At 38.2% G+C, this 17053-nt stretch overlaps 1 protein-coding gene across 2 annotated transcripts in view; it reads right to left on the bottom strand.

Annotated features, from left to right (window-relative positions):
* The window catches only part of SEC23IP (SEC23 interacting protein), a 37710-nt gene that overhangs the window by 17821 nt on the left and 2836 nt on the right, over positions 1-17053 (bottom strand). For both annotated transcript variants that reach the window (XM_083363833.1, XM_083363834.1), the window contains exons 2-12: positions 15544-16076; positions 14608-14794; positions 13365-13558; positions 12437-12526; positions 10541-10661; positions 10065-10154; positions 9242-9383; positions 6310-6518; positions 5924-6036; positions 5077-5247; positions 2996-3091 (exon numbers count right to left, since the gene is read on the bottom strand). In XM_083363833.1, coding sequence (XP_083219959.1) covers positions 2996-3091; positions 5077-5247; positions 5924-6036; positions 6310-6518; positions 9242-9383; positions 10065-10154; positions 10541-10661; positions 12437-12526; positions 13365-13558; positions 14608-14794; positions 15544-16076 — 1946 coding nt within the window. The remainder of the gene's footprint in view (positions 1-2995; positions 3092-5076; positions 5248-5923; positions 6037-6309; positions 6519-9241; positions 9384-10064; positions 10155-10540; positions 10662-12436; positions 12527-13364; positions 13559-14607; positions 14795-15543; positions 16077-17053) is intronic.

The following is a 17053-nucleotide window of genomic DNA, read 5'->3' as shown; positions in this document are numbered from 1 at the left end:
TGGCCCATTGGGTGGGTGTGGCTGCGGTGGTAACGGCAGACTGGGTGGGACTAAAACGTTCAATCAATCAATTCCAACTTTGCGAGATCTTTTTTTTTCCTTATGAGAAGTTGAAATTGATTGATTGATTGAACCTTTTTTTTTTACACGGCGGCAGAGGCCTAAAGCGAAAAGGTTTTATAAAATCCAGCTGAAGGCTTAGGACTGGGGCGATGGCACACTCTGCGTGCCACCTGTGGTACGAGTACCATAGGTTCGCCACCACGGCTTTAGTGAAAGCAGTAATATCTGTATCAGTTCATTGTTTTGGTAATACTTATTGCCAAATGTGAGAAGCAAGTCTCATGCTATCCGTGCATTTGATGAGGTTCCAGATTGTGGTTAGATGCCCAGGAATACAGAGCATGGCAAAGCAATGAAAATAAACATGTCTCCTTCGAGAAGAGGACAGCAGTGGCCCAATTAAGCTATACCAGCACCTGGATCTACAACATAGACCCTTTCTTCTTCATTGGAAACAATTATCTACCTCCACGTCTCCACATTTTTGGGAGATGTGGAGGTACTGTTGGGAGTGGGAGGCACTGTTTTGCGGTGGTTCTCCTATCTCCTGGGCCGCTCGCAGTCGGTGTTGACGGGAGGGCAGAGGTCCACCCCGAGGCCTCTTGTTTGTGGAGTTCCTCAGGGGTCGGTTCTCTCGCCCCTCCTGTTCAACATCTATATGAAGCTGCTGGGCGAGATCATTCGTGGTTATGGGGTGGGGTATCATCAGTACGCTGATGATACCCAACTTTTTTTCTCCACCCCAAACCAACCCAGTGATGCCCTCGCCGTGATGTCCCGTTGGCTGGAAGCGGTCCGGGTCTGGATGGGGATAAACAGGCTTCGTCTCAATCCTGCCAAGACTGAGTGGCTGTGCATACCGGCAACTCGGGTCAACCAGACTATTCCATCTCTAACGATGGGGGGTGAGGTGTTACCCCCCGTTGATAGGGCTCGCAACTTGGGCGTCCTCCTGGATTCGCAGCTCACTTTTGAAGACCATATAGGAGCCGTGACCAGGGGGGCTTTTGCCCAGGTTCACCTGGTGCGCCAGTTGCGACCCTACCTGGACCGAGATGCCCTACGCACAGTCACTCATGCGCTCGTGACCTCCCGTTTAGACTACTGCAACGCTCTCTACATGGGGCTGCCCTTGAGGACCACCCAGAGGCTTCAGCTGGTGCAGAATGCAGCCGTGTGAGTCGTGATGGGGGTCTCCCGATACTCCCATGTAACACCTCTACTCCGCGAGCTGCATTGGCTTCCAGTTGCCCTTCGGGTGAGATTCAAGGTGCTGGTGATGACCTATAAAGCCCTAAATGGCGAGGGTCCGGGATATTTGAGGGAACACCTGCTACCAGCATCAAGTTCCCTTCGTCCAGTGCGCTCCCACAGGGAGGGCCTCCTCAGGGTGCCGCCGGTTAAAGACTGCCGGCGGGTAACACCCAGGGGTAGGGCCTTCTCAGTGGGTGCGCCTGCCCTGTGGAACCAGCTGCCTGCGGAGCTTAGGACTGCCCCCAACCTCCGTTCATTCCGCCGGGACCTGAAGACCTGGCTCTTCGAGCTCTCTGGCCCAGGCTGAGAATATTTTTAATTTTAATTTTAACTGGGTTTTAATTTTCTCAGGGTTCTATTTAATCTCTTTTAATTTGTTTTAACGTTTGTATTGACTGTCTTTTAAATGCCCTGTAAACCGCCCTGAGTCCTTCGGAAAAGGGCGGTATATAAATCTAAATAAATAAATAAATAAATAAACAAACAAACAAACAAACAAATAAATAAATTTGGATAGTAGGTTTGACATTGGGACCAACTAGTGAAATTTTCTGCTGCTAGATCCTTGGATTGTTAATAAAAAATCGTATCTCCACCTCTGCCATTCTCTTGGTGATGACTGCTGATGATTCAAGTTTCAAGCAAGTATTCTCTAGATAATTATTTTTCCCAATTCTCAAATACATTTGAGAATTGGGAAAAATAATTTAGAGTCCACAGGCCTTAATTTAGGAAGTTTAGAGTCCACAGGCCTTTTGTCATTTCTATTTACATTTCTTATAATTCCCCTTTAAACTTTTCTAGAATTCTTTTGCTTTGCTGTATTGAGTTCATATCTGCATTATTGATTTTCAGTCTGATAGTAAAATTCTGCTGCAAAACTCTTTTCTTTCTGACTCAAGTTGCACAAGAATACCCCTTGGTTAATTTTTTTTAGTTTTGCAAATTGTATATCAATCATCTTCTTCTCCAGGTCAGCTTCATCCCATCCCATTGTTAAAAGTTGAACTACCTGTTCTTCAGGATCCTCTGGAACTGCTCAAAATATCAGGTAGAATTCTTTTTTTTCTTTCAATTCCAGGAAAGCCAAATTGTTTTAAGTTCTTTTTCATCTGTTTATTATTTCTGTTTTACTTGCTAAAATTTCTACTTTGTCATTAATTTGTTTAATTTCTCTCCTAAGATGCCCCATGGAATGTTCATTTTTCCCCCATTTATTCAAATGTTTTCTGTAATATTGCTGGCTAATTCCTTTTTCTACCAGTTGATCTAATAAACCTCTCCTTGCCTCATTTTGCTTTGCTTCGATGGATTACTTATAATCCAAAAGTAAAATTACAAAGATGAAGGTAAATAGCAGGCTTCTCTTTTCTTTCCTACTGTCATTCTCTCTTTATCTTTAAAGCTTTAAGTCCTCTGCAGCTTTCCACTTAGCCACTACCCCAAACTGGCACTCAGGGTTACAAATACAAAAATTGTACTAGGAGCTGAATGTTAAATATTGTTCATAATACTTGGACAAAAGGGTGTTTCTTCCACATCTAGGGTCAGTAAAATATGTTATCGCCCTGCTTATTTTGTATTTCATCACATTTCTGTGATGAAATGTCAACACTCAAGCAGAAACAAAGACAGATTCAGTGAGATTACTTCCCAAAGCAAAACTATTGATTCCCACCTGTTTGGCTGCTTTGTCTTTTACAAAGTTTGCTATCTTCTTCCGAGGCCCAAGAGGTATTCCCATTTCTTTCAGGTCATCAACTGTACACAACAACTTTCAAAATAAAATGAGGGAAATCAAATTTTGTATTTTTTTTCTTTTAATACAAATACATTACCCTACAGCTGGTTAGTATAAACATTTTAGTAGTATAGGTAGTCCTTGATTTACAACAGTTCGTTTAGTCACGATTTGAAGTTACAACAGCACTGAAAAAGTGAGCTATGGCTGTTTTCACCCCTATGACTGTTATAGCATCCCCTTGGTCACATGATCAAAATTCAAATACTTGGCAACTGACTTGTATTTATGATGGTTGCAGTGGCCTGGGGTCATACGATCACCTTTTGCAAACTTCTGACAAATCTGACAAGCAAAGTCAACGGCAAAGCCAGATTATAACAACCATGTTACTAAATTAACAACTGCAGTGGTTCACTTAACAACTGTGGCAAGAAATGTTATAAAATGAGGCAAAGCTTTACTTAACAAATGTCTCACTTAACAACATAAATTTTCGGCTCAATTGTAGTCGCTAGTCAAGAACTCATAAATGTGTTGCTGACAATTACCATGAATCCTGGGAGGCAAATCATGATACTCCAGTATAAACAAGTCTGTGTAATTGAAAGAACAGCTATTTCCCCACATTTATCCTTGTTTTGTAGATTGAAAGCCATAGGAGCCAGAGCTCAAAATACATGTTAAAAACCAATACTATAAACCTAGAGTATCTATTACTCCCCAAATGTCATCACAGAGAAATCCCAAGTAAAGTAGGTTTATCGTGACCAATAAATCGTACTCATTCAGCTACTGGTGTGATAGCAATATAGCTGCAGCAGTTATCTTGTTGTTTTAATTTTAGTTTTTAATTTGTTTCATATCCAGAAACTAAGCTTTTATGTTTCTACATCCTCTCAACTCTAAAGGAACAAGTTACTATTTTGAAAAAACTCAATGATTTAAAACAAGTTCTTTCCAATCTCAAGAGTTTAATTTGGATAATTTAACTCAACGAGTGGCAATGACAATAGGCAATTCATTTCTCTGTTTCATCTTGCCAGGATACTGGCCCCTAACATACCAGTAAACATCTTATACCAGTTGCAGCTCAACTCTTTCTCAAATCCCTGGCCGCTGATCATGAAATTTCAATGAGTATATCCTACTTCCTGTTCAACTCTCACCAAAGTAAAAGCTACAGATTCTGTTGACCTAAACAATATTCATTCCAATGACTTCTTCATGCACTAAAGAATGTACTCCAAGTTTTCTAATTCAAGCATATAGTCTTTGGGGATCAGTTCAACTTCAATCATTGGCTTGTCCTTCAGTCACAAGAGCTATGGCCTTCACTAGGTCAACATCAATGCCAACTCCAGCAAATGACATTTGGCAACACACGATGCCATATGGCTACTCTCATGGAGTACTGTTGGTTAGATGCCAAATATGAGGATCCTAGCTTTCATTAGTATTTTGGAACAATATGAAATCCTTTTTCACAGGAAGCCAACCTCCTCCCTCCCAAAAAAACATGGAATTGTAAAACTAAAAAATTAGACAGCTGCTTTCTGTTAATAACACATACCCTGAAGTGTGGTGATGCCCCCAATGAGAAATGTGTACAGTTCTATATTTTGTGCAAGTGTTTCTTGTTTTTATTCACTAGAACTGGCAATTGAACTGAAAAGCACATGTGTAAATTTGTCATTAATTAACCTATGACAACTTCTGTGCAAACCCTGAAATAATACTTATTCTTCTCAGGGATTTACCATTTTTGAGCTATCCTAAAAATATTTTCAGAGGGTGTAAATATCTCAGGCATTGAATGATCAAGAGGAAGTGGGGAGGGGTGGTAATGACCTCATGTTCACTAACATTATATTGCCACATATTAATGCATGCTTATAAATTCCTCCAGATTAACAGTGATTCCTGGCTTCAACAGATACTTCAGGATGTGCATAAAACGGGAATGAAGTTGTTTTGAATTCAAACAAGCCATCTTATTTTTTGAATTTTTACTATACCAGAGATTCCATGTCAATCTTCTCCTGTTCAAAAGTACTGATATACTCTGACAAACTAAGCATTTCCAAAGTTCTTTGCAAGGTTGGAATATCATCCTCCTCATCATGATCCCCATGTTCATCATTTAAATGAGAAAGCAGACCACCAGCAGAATTAGAATTCAATGACCCCTTGAAATGGAAAAAAAAATCTGCATTAGGTTAGAAAATTTAAAACCAAAGAAAAGTCAAAATAAGTAAGTTTCACTAATGAATGTGGATAACTCAAAAATAAATCTCGTAGAGTGAATGTATGCATGTTTGGTGCTCACTTCAATCCACCATCACAAAAAGAAGCCCAGTCTAGATTGCAGAATATCTAGTTTGGATCTAAAAAAACATCAGGATTAAGTACTAATTAGAATTAACTCTCAAAGGCATAAAGGAGCAAAAAAAAATCTCACAGAAGAAAATATATATTCTGCAATAGCCTCTAATGACAATACAGCTATTTATGACAGAACTTTTTAACAATAAAAGCTAAGATTCTAAATAAAAATATGGACAGAGGACCTGGTTACTTAGCATACACCATGTATGCATACGATGGCATATAGAAAATGTTTTCCTTTGATTAATGCAGTGTAACCATCCTTATGAACTGATCATTTATGACAGAAAAGGATCCTATTTGTTAAAAAATAATTCATGTACACTTGAAAGAAGACATTCAGTGAATTATGGTAGCAGAACTTTTTAATTTGATTAGGCTACATATTTCTAATGTTATGAATATTGCACTGATCATTTGAAATTTTTTTTACTAATCACACAAATATTAAAGAAGATTGTTTAGTAAACAAAATACCTGCTGGTCATCTGTCACTTCTTTCACAGCACCATTGGAAGCAACAGTAGTAGAATTAACTGCAGATGTCCAATCTTTTTGATTGGACAGTATGTCAAATAGAACCAAAGATCCTAGGAGATACAAACTCTATTGTTAGAAATAGAATTTTGAGATATCTAAATAGTCTGGCTTTAAACAGTAATTACACACTGATGTCTTAGATACGTTTCCCAACCTTTCCTTTACCTAACAAAATAGAGATATTCACAATGTCAGAATACTAGACATGTTTCTAGGATAAAAATATAACTACAACTAAAAAACCCATTTAGAAAACAGTTCTCAAGAATTATGCAATAAAAATGTTATATTGAACTAATCATCATATTAAACCATTGCGTTACCTAAACTGTGGCCAGAAACAGAGATTCCTCCTTTAAAATCAGGGTTTCTGCTCATGAATAGTGCATAAAGATGGTTCATCTCTACTGTTACTTTATCCACAACCGTTTGGCAGTAAGTGGGACTATTGTAAAACAGGATATCAAGTAGAGTTTCATTGGTGAAGTGACGGAGGCGTCCAATAGTTGGCAATGTTATCTTTTTAATATTCCTTGAAATACACAATTACACAGATTATTAAAAAGTAATTTCAAATAAATTTTGCTAAACAAAGAAATCTTGAGAGTAAAAATTGCCAAAGTAGTTTTCACAAATCATTTTTCAAATCTATAAAGCAACCGTGGTCATTATGCCTCTCTACTCCATAATAGCCTTGGCCAAATTTAACAGATCATCTGGGAAAAAGAGGTCTGTTATTCATGATCCTCTGTTAAACTGAAAGTTATACCATTAACTTCATTCGTTTGATGATATCATTACTTAAGTTGACACAAATTTGGTCTGTTGTATCAAGGTTGAATAAACTGTTTCACTTTGTGTGAGCCTAATTAGTGATGTTGTATTCAATAACCCATGGTTAGGCAAACCATGAGTGCAGTATGTGATCCACCAGTTTGGTCTAGTGCACGGGTTGGCAACCCAAAGCTACCGCTTTCTCCGAAGGCGGTAGCTCTGCAAACGGGCCGCGGCAGCTTTCCAAACCAGTGGCAGCAGGTCTGCAAATGGGTGGCACCACCACCCGTTCGGAGGTGCGCGCGCACCTCTCCAAAGGTTTGGAGAGCTGTGCGCGCACCTCTTGGAACGGGCGGTGGCGCCACCCATTTGCAAAGCTGCTGCGGCCCATTTGCAGAGCTGCCGCCTTTCTCCAAAGGCGGTAGCTGTGCAAACGGGCCGCGGCAGCTTTCGAAACTGGCAGCAGGTCTGCAAACGGGTGGCGATGCCGCCCGTTCGGACGGAGGTGCGCGCGCACCTCTCCAAAGGTTTGGAGAGCTGCGCGTGCACCTCTCGGAACAGGCGGTGGCACCACCCATTTACAAAGCTGCCGCGCCCCGTTTACAGAGCTGCCGCCTTTCTCCGAAGGCGGCAGGTCTGCAAACTGGCCATGGCAGCTTTCCAAACCGCCGGTGGCAGGTTTACAAACAGGAGGCGCCGCCGCCCATTAGGGCGGAGGTGCGCATGCACCTCTCCAAAGGTTTGGAGAGCTGCGCGCGCACCTCTCGGAACGGGCGGTGGTGCCGCCCGTTTGGAAATCTGCTGCGGCCCATTGGCAGAGCTACCACCTTCCTCCGAAGGCGGCAGGTCTGCAAACTGGCCGTGGCAGCTTTCCAAATCGGTGGCGGCAGGTCTGCAAATGGGTGGCACAGCCGCCCGTTCGAGCGGAGGTGCGCGCACACCTCTCCAAAGGTTTGGACAGCTGCGGACGCGCCGCCGCCCGTTTGGAAAGCTGCCACGGCCAGTTTGCAGACCTGCCGCCTTCGGGTGGTGCCGCCGCCCATTCGGACAGTGGGAAGGTTTGGAGAGCTGTGCGCGCACCTCTCCGGACGGACAGCAGTTTGGAGGTCCCGGGGGTGGCTTCGGCGGCGCCCAGGCTGAAGGCGGCGCCGCAACCCAGCGCCCGTCACCAGGGAGACCCGTCACTGCCGCCGTGCAGGTGCCTTCCGTTTTGCGCAGGAAGGAAGGAAGGAAGGAAGGAAGGAAGGAAGGAAGGAAGGAAGGAAAGAAAGGAACGAACCTAATCAATATACCAGACAGGAACAGATCTGTTCCCTTCATACACCATAAAGATCATTAAAGATCCTGCAATTTATAACGTGGGCCATATGTTAAACATAGTGATATAAAGTATGCCACAGTATACATATCACTTTGTCGTACCACACTTTGCACCTTCATGATCTCAGATGAATTATTTAAAAACACTTAATTAGTGCAATAGTCATTTAGCTCTGTTATCCTAAATGGTGAGGGTCCGGGATATTTGAGGGAACACCTTCGTCCAGTGTGCTCCCACAGGGAGGGTCTCCTCAGGGTGCCGCCGGTTAAAGACTGCCGGCGGGTAACACCCAGGGGTAGGGCCTTCTCAGTGGGTGCGCCTGCCCTGTGGAACCAGCTGCTGCGGAGCTTAGGACTGCCCCCAACCTCCGTTCATTCCGCCGGGACCTGAAGACCTGGCTCTTCGAGCTCTCTGGCCCAGGCTGAGAATATTTTTAATTTTAATTTTAACTGGGTTTTAATTTTCTCAGGGTTCTATTTAATCTCTTTTAATTTGTTTTAACGTTTGTATTGACTGTTTTTTAAATGCCCTGTAAACCGCCCTGAGTCCTTCGGGAAAGGGCGGTATATAAATATAAATAAATAAATAAATAAATAAATAAATAAATAAATAAATAAAGAAATAAATAAATAAATAAATAAATAAATAAATAAATCCTAGAATGACTGGTTCAGATATTAAAGGAATTACACTGGTTGCATTCAAATATTAAAATTAGCAATTATTTAGTATGGCAAGAACAAGAGTTATTAAATCTGTTTTCTATTTTACCCATCCCTGTGCAAACTCTAAACTATGATCAGCCTTAAACACAGTTGGTTGAATCAAGTTAATTTCAAAACTATGGTATTAATTTAACCTATTTCAGACAAATCAGTACAATAAAATGCAATTGCGAAAAATGGAATAAAATGCTAGGGAAAATCAATATTTTTTTATTCTAAAGAAAAATTTAGTATAAGTTCTCAGAATATGATAACTTATTCATGGGTAACAACATTTAGCAATTCTAAACTAAAAAAATCACAAAAAGTATACACTTAAAAGTCACAACTGATCAACTTTGAGATACTAATCAATGATCAAAGAACAACTCTACTTTGTTAAAACATATTACAAACTGATTGGATGAGAGTGATATGTGAGTACTGTAGACCTACCTATCCACCCCTGTTGCATCTCCATGCAAAGCATTGTGCCAATGAACTGGCAGGAATTCGACTCTACTCACTTTATGTTCTTCTATCGATTTCCTAAAATGTGTTTGCAGCAATTTCAGGGACACTGTCCGAAAGTCATCAACTTTTTAAAAAGGGAGAAAAGGAACAATGGTGTCATACGATTAATATCAAATGTTATAGTAATTATGCGCATATTGACTGTAACAGAATTTCTAATTTCTGAAAATAAATATTTTCTAGACTAAACTCTGCAGGTGGATTTGTAAAAGCATAACTAAAATTTTGAATATACTCCAAATATTTTCACTTTAAAACCCCAGCAAGTTCTAGAGTGTTCACCTTCCAAGCCATTAAATATATGTATGTAGTTGACTTGGATAAAGCATCAGAAGCAATTTACCACCTTTCACTTCTCCCAATGAGAAAGCTTGACTTCTAAATATTATCAACAATAATAGTTCATAATTCTGTTTTCTTTCACTAATAGCTTTTAAAGCTAATATATCATTTATTTGAACACCTTTTAAGAGGATTATCCCTTTGGAGCAGTTTATTCTTTCCATTATCTTCTTAACCACATTGAAATTAGTTTGTATGTTTATATTTCTGATGCAGTAACTGTTGTGATTTTAAATCCAATTTAAAGACCGGCCTAAATGCTTTAGTGTATGTGACTAAGTGCCTTCACAAACAACTCTAAATAAAGGTCTAAGAACAACTACATAGTAAGGTAGTAGCTGAAAAAAGGAACAAGCAAATATGCTTCATATGCATTTCTCCATCCATACTCAAATAATCCTACCACATTCAACAATGCTTCTGAAGCGCAGATCACAGACTGGGCCAATTCCATGGACCATAAATACCAAATGATCTATTTGAGACACTTCACCTATAAAAATAACGATAAATACCATCAGTTACATTCATAAATACATACAAGGCAAACTTTCCAATTTAAATATCTCTATATATCTCTGTATAGTTGCAATATTTTTCTACTCAACTTTGAAGGCATTTTAAGGCATTCCTTAACTTGTGGTCTCAAAATGAGGCAATAGCCTCTCAGGCATCTCTGGATAAATATCACATATCCAGAGGAAAAATGTTTCTATCTATTCCGGAAAGCAACCTTACTCATTCCCAACATCTGTACAGTCAACATTCAGAAGCTTGGTGGGAGTCAATATATTCTTTAGCCAAAATACGTTTATCATCCTGACATGTGAGGAGAAAACAAGTAGGGGAACATTTTATATGAAATCCTATACAACTTACCATCTGGAATATCCTCATGATCATCATCAATTCCACGTTTAACTATTCTTGGTCTCGTCTGATCGTCTTGCGTGGTGCCCCATTCATCTGGTATTGAAGAAGGCTGAAACTGAACTATAACCTGAGATAAAATCAATGCATCACATTTATACATAATTTAACATATTGCAATTTTATGCAATAACATATATACTATAGCTTAGGTGCATTAAATTCATGGATACAACCATTTTTTTCACCAAGAAAAAAAATGGCATGATTGTTCACCATATGGTAAACAAAAATTAAGTTTATATTTATTACAATTTCCATTTAAAAGATTCTCAACACCTGAAATAATGATTTGTGACAGCACATTATCCGAAATGTTAAACTGCACTGTTGGAAAGAAACATTTAATATGCCTCCTAATATCAGATTATGTTGGATATGATGTAAATCCATTGGCGATATCCATTTTGCTGCCCAAATTGATGTAGACCTAACCTTAAGTGGATTTTCCTCCCAATGGGATTTTCCCATGTATTTTACTAAGAAATATAGATAACGCATGTGTCAAGTTTCCGACATATGGGCTTTTCAAGTGACTCTGAGAATTTCAGAATTCAGCACTCTCCTAAGCATACCGACGCAGTACAAATCCATTAGAAATGTCCATTTTGATATCTGAATTTATTTTTTTATTTTTTTTATTTTAATTCCATTTATATCCCGCCCTTCTCCGAAGACTCAGGGCGGCTTAAAAGCTTAGCAGTAGCCTTCATTCTATGTATAAGCCTACTTATTAGGGCTTTCACACACACCCCAAGCGGCATTATTACAAAGTCAGCTTATTGCCCCCAATAATCTGGGGGCAATAAGCTGACTTTGTAATAATTTATGAAGACCTAACCCTAACCTTAGGTGGATTTGTCCTCTCAATGGGATTTTCCCATGTATTTTACCGTAGATAATGCCAGCTCGAAAAGTCAGCATGATCCTAAGCATACCAACGAACTACAAATCCATTGGAGATGTCCATTTTGCTATCTAAATTTGTGGAGCCCTAACTCTAACCCTAAATGTATTTGCCCACCGAGAGGGTTTCTCCATTTATTTTACCAGGAAACACAGATAAGGCAGGCTGGAAAAACCAGGGCCCTCCTAAGCATATTGAAGCACTATAAATGTTAACAATATCATCTTGCTGTCTGAATTCATGGAGACCTTGACCATAACCCTGAGTAAATTTACTCCCCACTGGGATTTTCCCAGGAATTTTATCAAGAAATATAGATAAGGCCTACCCAAAAATTCAGCATCTTTCTAAACGTAGCAACGTGTTATGAATCTGTTGGTGAACCCATTTCATTCTCCAAATTCATTGAGTCCTAACCCTAATGACATGCAAAGTGATTTTCTATGTATTTTACCAGGAAACATAGATAAGGTGGGCTCTAAGATGAATCAGCTATCCCTTAACGTAGGGTGATTGAAAGACAGATATGATTAACTGCTCTTTAAAAAGCAAAATGGTACCATTTTAGGCCCCAAATAGGAGCAACTTCCCACATCCCCAAATCAAAACTAGTGGAATTTTAGCAACATGCTTTCCAACCGCCTCAAACTAATTGGGTTTGGAATATTTTTCCTCCCAATTTTGGTACTTTTCAGGGTTTTAAGAATGGGAATTGTAATAGGAAGCCTCCGACAGTCAAAACATTCAAATTCTCTTCCTTAAACCTCCATAATTTACCCTTAGAACTACCCCAAAACATCTTGAGACATTTCAACCTTCCCCTTTTGCCCAAAACAGGCTCCTGCTTCTATATTCAGTTATGATCATCCTCCAAAGTGATAATACCAATACAATACTGATATCCTCCAGAGTATCTAATTAAGCAACATTCTCATTACCTTAGGATTATGCATAACGAAAGTTTCTCCACCTGGAAATTCTAATCGCCGATGCCACTGATTTGTGGTAACAGCTTTCTTATACTCAGCCTACAACAAATACCAATTATATATCTTGAATATCAAGAAAGCACATCAAAGGACAATGTGATAAGAAGGTAATTTAAATTCATTTACATTATATTAAACCACAAATTGTTCCTACAACTTGTGGATAAAGACTATGCATTTCCTACCAATTACTTAATTTGTAAAGGTAGTTACCATTTAAATATTATTAGAACTTTGAAGTCAAATATGTTTTTGCCAGTTTCATGTCTGATGCTCTAAATGGCACTTGTCCCCCAGATTTGAAGCCACAATGAAAGTCAGATCCCAACAATATGAAATTCTATTTTCAGTTAATGCAGCATAGAGTGCTCTAGTTTCAAAACATATTGGCTGTATCATGAAATAATCTAGATTATATATTAAGAATATATAACTGAACCATATCTAATATACTAACCTCCAAAATAATTTATTTTGACAACTGAATAAAAATGATTACAGTTAATTTACTCCACCATTTATGTGGCAGTTTAATACCAGGTTTTGCCACATACAATCTATTCAGTATAAAGTAATTTTGCATTTTTAAAAAAAAACAATTTTCAACAATTTTTTTAATTTATACTAAAATTTTGGTTTAAAATTAATATCACAGCAACATTTTATAAAGCTAACTTAAAGGCCACAAAATAATGATTTTTAAAATAGATTCATTGGGAAGCTTGCTGCCCTATGAACTTCATGCAAAAGGAACTGATGATAATGATATGGATGTGGTAACACTTTTATTTTATTATTAAAAAAAAATACTTTTGAATCTGGTATTTTTTAAAAAATCTACAGCTAACATTGTTGCCTTCATTTTAAAAATACTCACCTCTAGTTTTTCACTGAAATCCTCAGTATAAGGAATAAATCTGCTGTCCTTATCTCCCTTATAAAACCAAGTACATCGTCTTACATTAGATTGTTGTTCTTCCCAATATACAGCTTTCCTCACACGGTCATATAAATAAACATCATAACGTCCTCCATCAGTACTCAAAATTACACTCTCTGGATCAGGTTGCACTAAAGATTAAGAAGGAAGTTATTACTTTACCAACCTTTCTTCTTTTCTCGTCCAACGTTTGAATATTGGAAATGAGAAAGCTTTACATTTTACACTGAACAGTGGTATTTTGTTTCTATTGGAAAATGAAGTTTCTATTGGAAAAGTTTCTATTGGAAAAGTTTCTATTTCTAAAGTTTCTATTGGAAAATGAGGGCAAGGAGGAAAGTTTTCTAGATTTACTGTTGCATTTCTTTCAACAGATGTTCCACTTTGCTCATTGGTGATGTCAAAATCAGACAATATGCGAAAAACACCAGCGTGGACTGAACAGAAAAGTTCAGTAGATACCATAGAAAAAGAACAAGAAATAGGAGAAATAATCTGAAAACTAGGGGGAAGCCCTCTTTGAGTAATGAAGTATTCAGTATCCAATCTTTATTATTTTGAAATGATTAGAGAGTTTTCTCTCAAGAACCTTGACAGAATTCTACTCATTACTCAATCGTATGACTTGATGGAAACTTCCATAATAAACTTGCTGAAAGGAAGAGGGGAAAAATTGAACAATCTCTCTTACAGAATTGGAGGCTTAGTGTTGATTACTTCATTATTAACTGTCATCAAGATAATCAAATGATTAATATAAATCAAATACAGTACCATGACAGGTAAAAAACGTATATAATATACCTATATTTAACAAGCTGGTATTTTCTAATTGCTCCTTGAGCTATAGCATCTGTGAGGAATGCTCAGCTTGATCATTTCCAGGAGAGCTCTCAGAAAATATCAGGAAAAGCAAAACAGCAGGTAAAGAGTTTCTGAAGAAACACTGCTTGTCTGCAAACAAGGATCTGCCAAGTCTCATATTTTCAATGAAAAAAAGTCTTTATATATATATATATATATATATATATATATATATATATATATATATATATATATATATATATATATATATATGCATGCAAATAATATCTCACTTTAAAATGATCTGCATGTTATATAATATGCCTGTCCATTCTAAAAGCACAAATTATTACACAAAGGCAACCTTAAGTCTTACCAGAATTATAAACCTTCTCTAGAGCTGTAGAATCTAGATCACTGAACGGCATCCATAGCTCCTTGTTTTCTACTTCCTTACAGTAAAACCAATGTGGTTGAACTGGTTCATACTGGTTTTGTAATAAGACAGGTGGTGCCTTCACAAGTGGGCCTGCTGACATTGGTGTCTGAGGTGACAGGGCTGGCTGAAGTGGAAACAAAAAGAGAAGGGGGAGAAGTTTCCTTAATATTCTCCAAGTTTTACTTGATGTTTAGATACAGGACTTTATTATATACAATTAATTCCATTCTGAATTACAAAAATACATTATTTTTATAGATTTTAAATTAACATTGCCATGCTATGTTGGCATAGCAAGAAAAAGCAATATGGGAGTTGTCTCTTAATTTTGTATATTTGATTGCCAATTATTTTCAAACTTGATCTATCTAGGTGGAAGACATTAGGTTTCACAATTGATTAACTCTAGTTGATGTAACTTTAGTCAATGTAACTTTCAAAAGTTATCAAATTAAATACAAAAACTAATCAGTTTCATAATTTTGCAAATATTTTACATTCAGATATGACCAATAAACTAAGCCAAGTGTTAACTCTTCACTTGATATAATTAAACTGTCAAAAAATTCCTAAAATCAAAACATTTCATTTTTGTTTTCATGCAAATTAATAATCAAGTGCCAAGATAGGAAATGCATATAACTTTATTTTAAGGGCAACATTTGTCTCGAATGCTTTGTTAATGTATGTACAGACTTTCATTTCTCAGTTAAATCAAGTTACAAAACATATCCAGCAAATCATTAATCATTATTACTGAGCTGCTTGAAGACATGAGTGAAATGATAATTGTTAGAAGAGCAACAAACTACAATATTCAGTCTGTAACTTTTTTACAGCAATTGCAATATACTGAAAGATAAATCTTCCTACCGGTGGCATTGGTCCTGCAGGATACTTCTGCATAGGTGGTACAGAAGGTGAAGGCTGCAGACTCTGGGCAGGTGCTTGTGTCTGTTGCAGCTGTGGTGGAGTGATGTAAGGATTGGCTCTACTACTTAAGGTAGTGTGACGATAAGGGTTATAACCTTGTTGTGATGCTCCCTGAGGTGGTGTTGAAAATACTGTTGGTGGAGGACCACTTTGCTGAGATGTTTGATAAGTTCCAATTCCTTGTCCTGAAGTAGATGGAGTATTAAAACACTGTGATTTGGAAACAGAAGCTGGAAATATATTTGGCCCATCTTGTGATGAAGGCAGAAGAGGGAAAGAAACTGGAGGTTTAGAGAAAACAGATGTTCCAACTTGGGTTGAGGTTGCCACCCCTAAGGGTGGTTGTCCAATGCTTCCAAAGGGATCGCTGCTGCTAGGAATTTGGGAGAAATAATTGAATGTAGATGGAGGGTTTACATTTGTTGATGTCTGGCCTAGGAAGCTGTCTTCTTCACCAACATCTGTGTTATCATCTGCATTAAAGAATATAGTAAGGATCAATAAAAAATATGATGGGTTATATGAAAGAATGGCATCTCCTCCATAACGTCAACCATGCTATAGTTCACCATTGCATTTCAGCAACAAACATCTCTACCATTTTCAAGCCTTTCTGTTCAGCTACAGTATTTGTATTACATCGTTAAGATTTTTGGTTTTTTGGCAAGTTTCATTATCCCAATAAAGGTGTTCACTCAATGCAGTAGCCCAGCGGTCCCCAGTCTTTTGGGCACCAGGAACTAGTTCCGTGGAGAGAGGGTTTTCTCTGAACCAGAGAGGAAGTGTTTTCATAAGGTGACTGCATCCCAATGATCGGGCTTCGCTTATTTGCATGGCCTGGTTTCTGGCATACCATGGACCGGTGCCAGTCCACGGACCAGGAGTTGGGGACCCCTGCAGTACCAACTTGGAATAGTAACATAGTTTTTAAACTGTGTATTATTATTTATATATTTAAACTATTAAGGAGCCATTAATTAATCTAGAAGGTGACCTTTCCTTCGATGGCTACAGGCTACATTTAACATGGGAATTGGGGGGGGGCGGAGCATCAAAAATTGGACAAAATGCAAGGAAAACTCTATACAATATAGACATGGATGGGGGCAGAAACTTTCAGATTTGGGAATGATTGAGAAAATTTTTGATAGTATGAATCCTATTTTAGGGCTTATTTCAGGTAAGAATATTATCTAATCAGTTTATTGATTAATCACAGATTATTTGCTAAAATTAACACCACCATTTTTATTGTGGCTTCTCCTAGTGGTAAGACCATTTTTTCCCCTTAACTCTGCCTAATTTTTGAGGATGTTCTTCAACACCATAAAAAGAACTAAGCTATTGCATATAAAGAGGCAGCAAATGCCAAATTGACTTTGCTGACCTTCCAAAAAGATCTGAAAATATATCTTGGCCATCTGGCATCCAATAGCATGGATATGAAGTC

This window comes from Vipera ursinii (genome assembly GCF_947247035.1).
Source record: "Vipera ursinii genome assembly, chromosome: 5".
NCBI lineage: Eukaryota > Metazoa > Chordata > Lepidosauria > Squamata > Viperidae > Vipera > Vipera ursinii.
The sequence above is the reverse complement of the archived record's forward strand: the minus strand, read 5'-3'. Positions and strand labels throughout refer to the sequence as shown.